General features: G+C 50.7%; 1 protein-coding gene across 1 annotated transcript in view; it reads left to right on the top strand.

Annotated features, from left to right (window-relative positions):
- The first annotated feature begins 5048 nt into the window (after positions 1-5048).
- MYL9 (myosin, light chain 9, regulatory) overlaps positions 5049-8549 on the top strand; it is a 68434-nt gene continuing 64933 nt past the window's right edge. The window contains exons 1-3 of the mRNA XM_006881706.1: positions 5049-5232; positions 7348-7509; positions 8458-8546. Of these exons, the coding sequence (XP_006881768.1) occupies positions 5049-5232; positions 7348-7509; positions 8458-8546 (435 nt within the window). The remainder of the gene's footprint in view (positions 5233-7347; positions 7510-8457; positions 8547-8549) is intronic.

Below are 8549 nucleotides of genomic sequence, written 5' to 3' on the forward strand. Positions count from 1 at the left end.
AGTTCCAATTACCAGAAATTAACAGTGTGGTGGTGGTGTTTTGTTTTGTTTTAGCACTAAAGGGCATAATGTATGCAAGTTACTCTTAAGTGAGTTAAAGAGAGAGATGAGGAAATGTATTAAAGCAATATGTGTCAGATGTTAAGAATCTGAAGGCATACTATGCTTTACACAATTTGTGTAAGTATGGTATGCTTAAAATTAATAAAATTTTAAAAATTACTACATCCAAATGGTTTTATAATCTCCAAACCCTGTTGCTCCCAAGTCCCCATCTGAGAAAAACCACTCTATGTGTCCAGTCACACCAAAACCCCTTCAAACTCTCATCCACACCCTATTCCAATCCATCAGCAAAGCCTAGTAGCGACATCTTCACAGCACTATTAGAATCAGCTCCTTCTCATTGACTCCCCCACCAGCACCCTATGCTGATCCAACACCATCTCAAGCTGAACAGCTCCTGGCTCATTTTCCTGCTTCTGCCCTGTTTCCTTCACTCACCTTTCAACACTGCACCTAGAAGAATGCCATTAAAACATGAACCAAATAATGTCACCCTCCACTCACTCAGAATTCACTGCAGTCTTCCTGGTGGCCTATGGAAGGAGTCCCCCTAGTCCCCAGCTGCTTCTCAGACCTGCCCCCCTCTCTGCTCTTACTCCCTCAGGTCCTTAACACTAGCAAGAAGGCTCTCACCCAGTGACTGCAGCCTCTCTAGGACCGTGGCTTCAATGCTCACTGCTCTTGCTGCTCATATGGCTTTCCTCTGCTCTCTAACCTCAGCACATGGTTTAGTCACTTTCTCTTTGGAGAATCTCTCTGAAAGACACACCCTCTTTACACTCCTCAGCCTCCATTTCTGTTTTATTATCCTCAAAAAGCACAGACTGTTCTTCAACTGTATTTTCCTCCACAAAAGAAAAGCTTCAGGAAAGCACAGACTTCAGTACACTGCTGTCTCCCCAGCATTCCTTGTGCCTGGGAAGTAAGTTCTCAGTTAATTTTACTGAATAATTGGGTGTTGGTAAGTTCCCTTGAAAACATCTGTGTTGCAATCAGGAGGCTAGGAGACCATACTGGGCTGGGAATGATGTGTAAGGTGGTTGACTCTTTCAGGGATCAGATTGGTGGGCAGGACCAAGTGTCTCAGGAGGCATGTCTGTCCTCCCAATAATCTGCCCATCAATAGGGTAGGATGAGGTGATAACCTCAGTGAGAATGTGGACCATAAGCCATCTCCCTGCACCCCAGTTTCTGCAAAACTACCACTCACTTTATAGGTGAGATGAAATAGGGCTGCCGGAAAGAAGAGCAGGTGAATCGTGTGGTCCTACTCACCCCACCCCCCACCCCCCCACCTCAGCTTTCCAAGGCGAGGCCTGGTGGCACTAAGAGAGAGTGGCTGTTCCTCTCTGGCCTGAGTCTTCTCACTCTAGGGGGGAAAAGCCATACTTGGCTGTACTGCGGACCTACACAGGGTAGGGACAGGCACTGGGCAGGGGGCCTGTGATAGGATTCAGAGTCTGAGAACTGGAGAGCACCAGAATGTTGGGATCCTAGATCAGATGGGGCTCCCTCCCAAGCGTCTCAGAATCACTAACATCTCTTCTTCCTCATAGACTCTCCCTCCCTACAAGGTCCCCTTCGTTCTCTAAGGAGTGGGTATGAAGGGGGGCATTCACAGGGTGCGCCCCCGCCTCTCCATTCATGAGTTGAAGCCAAATAAGGCCGAGCCGGCTGCGTCTGCCCCAGCCCGGCCCGCCCACCTCTGAGCACATTCTTCTGCCTTGTAAGGCCGGGTCGCCCTGCCTGTCCGGAGCCCTGGCTTGGTCACACCCTCCACCTTTTGATCACGCCCCAGGCCCCGCCTGAGTTCCGCCCCAGGACCACCCCAGTCACGCCCAGGCCGAACAGCGCCCAGACCAGACGGCTGCCCGCTGCGCCACACCGAGAGCCTTCTCTGCACCAGGTGGGAGTCCAGCTTCTGGGCTAGGTGGTTAAACAGGGGTAGAAATCGGGGTAGCTTGGCCTTGCTCTGGCAAGATGGGGGGACAGAACCTGGGGCGGGCCCGTGGGCGGGAGGGTGGAGGGTCCTCTGGGTACACACAGCAGTGGTGGGCCTAGGGCTACGAGGGCTTGGCCCAACAGAGATTCTAGGCCGAGGCTGGTAAAGAATCAGACTGCCCAGTGCCCTGGAGAAATAGTGGGCTTTTGGTCAGGAAAAAAGTTGTCCAGACTTGCTAGTTTGCCCGGAACTGAAGACCCTGAGGCCATTATATCTAGCTGTGATCTCCAGCACACCCCTGATGATCTGGTAAACCCTCACAGCCACACCACGACAGCCCTGTTGTTGTGTCCTCCCAAGACTCCCATCCTGAGCACCCATGGACCCTCCCTCCCCTCCCTCCCCCCAAAACCTGGGACCAGAGAGAGGTGGAGATAGGGTACCAGTCCCTGCTACTTCCCAGCCCACCAGCTGCTTGAGCCCTTTAAGAGAGTGCTGGAGGCGAGTCATGAGCCAGCCATCAGGCACCGCCTAACCATGAGGAAGACAAGGTAAGAGCAGGGTTTGGTCTTTGCTGTCATGAAGCTCAGGCACCAGTAATGGAGGTGTGTGGTAGCAAGGCACAGCCACCAAGCCCTGTGTGCCCTGGTCGCTGGGACCCTTGGACTTGGATCTGAGATGGAGAGGAAATGGCTCCAGAGCTAAGAGCTAACTCCTCTCTGACCCCAGTCCCCCAAACAAACGTAGAACCTGCCTCCAGTCACAAGCCTCAGCCCATGTCACCCGTCCCGGCTTTTGCCCCCCACCCCCCAAGCTTCCCCTGAGCATCTTAGACTTTTCCTTTTTAGTTCAAACTATGAGGGCACCATGGTTAGTGGTGAGATCCTTGAGAATCACACATTGTCTCTCACTCTAGAAGGCCATTTTCCCGTCTTGGACTTCAGTTTTTCTATCTGTATAGTAGAGATACTCTCATCTTCCTTGCTTTCAGAGATTGCTGAGGTGGGCATGACAGCTCTGTGCAAACTAAAGCACAGCGATCTCAAAAAGGGTGGCATGGAGTGACTACAGAAGCAGAGGGCCCAGCCAGGCTCACACATAGCAGAGGCAAGCCATTTGCCAGGCCTGTAAGTCAGTCATTTCTGGCCTTGGTGTCCTCTCTTTCCTGGCCATGCCTGTCCCAGAGCTTTGCAGACTAGAAGGTGATGGCAACCTTGATGGTGATCATCATGAGAGTCTGCTGGGTACAGTGAACTTCTCCTTGAAACCTGTTATAGGCACCATGAATAAAGTTCTAAGAAAACATAGATACTCAGACTGATTAGGCCCCTTGAAACACTAAACCATGAGAGGAGGGCTTGTTTTCTGGGAATGATGCCTTTCCCAGGGCAGGTCTCTGGATGCCCTTTTCAGGTCATGGGGTCAGAAAGGCTTTCATCCACTCAATCTGAACTATGTGAAAAATAACTAAGGGCCACTCAGTTGGTCCAGTGGGACTGAAGCAGTCAGGGTCTTGTGACTCCAAGCAGTATGGCCCTGGGGAGAGACTGGAGGCTGATCAGAATCTTGGCTTGGCGAGAAGATCTCCAAGGCCAAAGATTGAGAATGACTGGAACAAGGTCATGGGAGAAAGGCCAGCTCAAGGGATACTCATAATCAAACATTCGGAATGAAGAATAGGCAGGACAAGCCAAAAAAGCTTCCCACGAGCCTGGACCCAGGGGCTTAGGACAAAGGAAAAGGTGGCAGTAGCCCGGGAGCTCCCGTCAGACCCACAACTGCCCCAGCCAGGGAGCAAGCAAATGTGCATTTCCGGGGCACAGTCCCCACAAACTGTGACAAGAGCTTGGGGACAGAGTCCTTTGCTAAACCCTAGTTTCCTACATGTCCAGAGAAGCAGCAGAAATGTCAAGGAGGCTGTCCTCACAATCATTAAGCCAGCAGCTATGAACTGCAATGTGGGCTGCATAAATTCCTGATAGAGACAGACTTAAATGTTTGCAGGAGCCAGCATCCAGAAGGTATGTCTCGAGCACTGAGCTGAAGAAGGAAGGGTGGTTCCAGTGGGAGAGACAAGGAGGAAAGTCCACAGACTGCAGAAAGGAAGCAGAGACAGGCACTGTCATCAGTGATAGGGACCAGTTCTGTTCACATAGGGTCTTGAATATCGGGTTGAGGGATCCCCTCGATGCCGTGGGCTAGAAGGAACCTTCCAGTGCTTCAGTGTCACAGGTTCTTGTCTAATGTGTTTGGGACAGGAGACTGCTGGAGGCTAGGAGACCAAATTTGAACAAGGGGACAGCGAGCTGGGTTCTCAGCGTGGGCAAAGGCAGCTCATGCTACTACTAAGCCCTGAGGAATAATAGTAGAGCCCAAGACAAGATCTGTCACCCTCTGGGAGGTGGTCCAGTTGGTGTGGGCAGGTGTAGGGAAGAATGCCCAGATTTGGCTTTCCAGAATCTTTAGAGAAGAGGGTGCAGGAGGTGGAATGTCAGGAATGTTGAGGGCTTCTGATCCAGTTTTCCTGAGGGACCCAGGGAGCCTGGAAGGCAACTAGCTCACAGAGCCCTTGCTGCCTGCCATTTGCCTACTGGTCTTATAAACTGGAGAAAGACAGAAAGAGAAAACTGGTATAAATGCCAAAGAAGATTTCAGGAGAGGAGGCATGGAAACAGCTGGCAAAGCCCCAGCCCAAGTGGCTTTCCCTTCATGGTTTGAAAACAGCCCACTTGGGTTCTGTCCAGCACTGGGCCAGGTACTTTTCAGGCACTAACTTGCTTAATCCCCTGTGCTGTGCTCTTCATGTCCCATTCTCAGAGCAAATGAAGGTTCAGAGAGGCAGAGGACATTGTCCACAGTCACTCAGTCCAGGCCTGACCACTCTGGTGAAGAACAGGGTAACAGAAGCCCCAAGTCAATAGGAGGCATTGAATGACAGACCCAGGAGCTGGTCCAAGATAACAGGAAAGTTCTTTGGCCTAAAATTGTAACCTTTCCCCCAGTTCTTCTCACAGCGAAGCCCTATACTACAGAAGACAAGATGTCCAGCAAAAGGGCCAAGGCCAAGACCACCAAGAAACGGCCACAGAGGGCCACTTCCAATGTTTTTGCAATGTTTGACCAGTCCCAGATCCAGGAGTTTAAGGAGGCCTTCAACATGATTGACCAGAACCGTGATGGCTTCATTGACAAGGAGGACCTGCACGACATGCTGGCCTCGCTGGGTGAGTGTGCTGGGGCAGTGGCAGAAGTGGGCCTTGGGAGCAAGGAGTCAGGCTCCCCTCACCTGTGAGAACTTCCTGTGTAAGTGATACACTGGGTACTCACCCTCGAAGACAAGTGAGATTACTTTTGACAGAAAGAAACAGGCACAGAGTAATTCTGTGGGCCGTCTTAAGTCTAATAGTGGATCTGAACTCAGGCTGACTATAGAGCAGAGCTCCCTCTAGCAGACAGGAGGATCAAGGGGCACCTGGGAGCAATATTTCAGTTCAGATGGTGGACTGCACAGATCCAGTCTAAATTTATTGTACATAATGGGAAGGCTGAGGTCTGGAGGAGCCAGGACACCCCTCTTGGTCTCTCAGAGCCTCTGACACTAGTGATTTCTCCAAGAATGAGAAGTATAGAACTGAAGGGCTTAGGAATCATGTCCAAGTCTCCTCACTCAGCTGGGAAAACTGAAGCCTAGAGACCTGGCCTCCAGATGCCACTCCAGCCTATGGTCTAGTCCCCATATTCCTTCCCATGCAGTTGCAATTGACAACTCCCTGGGACAGTTTCCTGGAACATCTTTCACCAAGGTGAGACCATCTGGCCTAGACACTGGCTAGACAGGAAGGGGAGCTTCTGGCAAAAGTAGGGATAGCCAAGTGGTCAAGTCACAGGCTTGGGGCCAGACAGTCCTGGCTGGTCCCTAGCTCTGCCCCTCACTGGCTGAGGGCACTACTCTGTGCTTGCTTCCTGTCCTGTGTGATAGTGCTATGCACCCCATCTCCATCAAACCCCAGGGTGTCTGGGGTGAAAACTGGACAGCCCTGGGGGTAAGGCCTGACCTGCAGACACTGGCCCTACACTGTACACTACTCCTAGCTTCCTTTAGAGAACTATTCCCCTGAAGAAGTTAATCATGGATGGAAATAAACTCCTAGGCCCTTCTTGAGGCCCCTTCCAGTTTCACAGATAAAGACAGAGGCCCAGGAATGGGAGGGACAGACTAAGTGCTAGGTGTGTATGAGCATTGTGGCCCTCTGCTTTTCAAATTCCGAGGTCCAGAAGCCTCACCTTCTCTTGGCCATCAGTAACCTTAGACTTCACTTGGGTACAAAGCAAGGCCTGTGATCTCAAGGGAGGCAGGTCCATGAGTTCTTTACAAGAGGGCCTCTGGCCCCTGGATCCCAGACTCGCATAACTGGATGGCAGCCCTGGGCCTCAAGCAAAAAAAGTGCATATCCATGCTTAAAGCTCATGTCAGTGGTTGTTAAGTGCCATCAAGTGGACTATGACTCATAATGACCCTATGAGTCACATCCTACCCATCTGACATACTCAAGCCCACAGAAATAATAAAATCTACAAGTATTAGATCTCAAAGCAATTCTGTTAGGGAGATGTGACTATCATTCCCCTTTTACAGATGAGGAAACGAGTATCAGAGAGGTTAACTAACTTATCTGAGGTCATACAGCTGCCAAGTGATAGAGCTGGGATGTGAACCCAGCAGCTGATTCCAATGCCCACAGAGCCAGTCATTGTCATGAGTGTTTTGCAACCATTATTTTATTTATTTTCATAATTTTCCTAACATAAAAGGTAACAGATGCAGAGAGCTAGGATTCAAATCTAGACCTAGGTTACACAAGAGCTCATTGGTTTAAGCGGTTTGGAAGTTGTGCCTAGAATTTGAGATCACGTTGCTTGGGTTCAAGTGTAGACTCTACTCTGTGTTTGCTGTGTGACTGTGGACAAGTAGTCTCACCTCTCCAAGTCTGCTCTGTGAGTGGGCCTGACAGGCTAAGTTCACATGGTAGGGAAGGTGAAATGCAGTGGGCAGGTGGCTTCTCTTAGACTTTGTAGCACCGACCACTGACATCAGAAGAGGAAACTGGTTAAGGTGGCCAGGAGTGACATCAGCCCTGTGCTTTCAGAGCCAGGAGGCTGAAGGTGGAGCATGTCAGAGCAGTCAGAAAACTGGCTCAGGGCTGTACAGTTTGTGACACTTAATGCTCATCTGTGGGACTCTCTGGAACATGAGGGAAGAGCAGAGAGGCAGGCGTGGCCCAAAGTCAGGGACAGGAGGAGGCTGGATGACAGTGGACACATGTCCCCCACCATCACAGGGAAGAACCCTACAGACGAGTACCTGGAGGGCATGATGAGTGAGGCCCCGGGGCCCATCAACTTCACCATGTTCCTCACCATGTTTGGGGAGAAGCTGAACGGCACCGACCCTGAGGATGTGATCCGAAATGCCTTCGCCTGCTTTGATGAGGAAGCCTCAGGTAGGCACCCCATCCCATGGGGACCAGGGCAGTGGCAGGGTGCAAACAGTGGGGCCAGGTCACTTCAACCTTCAGGGCCTCTGCCCCAAAAGACCATCTCTTTCGTCTTTTTGGTTCTTCGTTCTCTTGCTAAAATATTCAGCCCAACAGCTCACTCCAATTCCTGCCATCAAGCCTCCCCCTGCTTATTTCACCTGTTAACCCAGCACACTCATCCTGCACCTTAGACCTTTCAGTGGGACACACGGTGTCCTGCGCTTCTTTCAGATCTTCCAAAGGTCTTGCATTCTTTTTTTTTTTAATTTATTTTATTATTTTTGTGCATGTACTGTCAAATCAGTACAGGAGGAGATTATCCCTCCTTCTCCAGCAGAGCATTTGGTGGATTTGAACTGTGTACCTCTGGGACTGCAGTGCAGGTTCCTGCCACTAGGCCACCAGAGCTCCCCAGGTCTTGCATTCTTACAGCCAATATCCCTGAGACACAAGCAGAGTGATGGTGGGAGTAATAGTTTCAGCAGCACTAACGTTTCTTAAGAGTCCATAAACACGTTAAAAACATGTTCTTGACTAATGTCACAAGCCCCACCCACATGGATGAAACATTTCATCCCCATTTTCTACATCACACAGAGAGGTTAAGGAACTTGCACAAGTTTAACTAGCTGTGAAGGAATAGGATTAGCATTCAAAGTCAGACAATGGAGTTCAAGCTCAAGCTCTGAAGTTAATCAGGACACGCCCAGTACCCCTGCCCTCATGGCCCCCCACAAAAGCACCTCACAAACTGTCCCTGCAAAATTCTTCCCTGTGAGGTCCTTAGAGACCAGGTGTGTGTTTTCCCAGCTTTTCCCACACATCACAAGAACTAGTAGGCCAAGGGGAAGGGGATGATAAATGCAGGCCAGCCCAAATCCTTCTCTCATGGATCCTGACCCTTCCCCCCAGGCTTCATCCACGAGGATCACCTCCGGGAGCTGCTTACCACCATGGGAGACCGGTTCACTGATGAGGAGGTGGACGAAATGTACCGAGAGGCA

The sequence above is a fragment of the Elephantulus edwardii genome, unplaced genomic scaffold (assembly GCF_000299155.1).
Source record: "Elephantulus edwardii isolate Elephantulus edwardi_28Jun2011 unplaced genomic scaffold, EleEdw1.0 scaffold00015, whole genome shotgun sequence".
In the NCBI taxonomy this organism is placed as follows: Eukaryota; Metazoa; Chordata; class Mammalia; order Macroscelidea; family Macroscelididae; genus Elephantulus; species Elephantulus edwardii.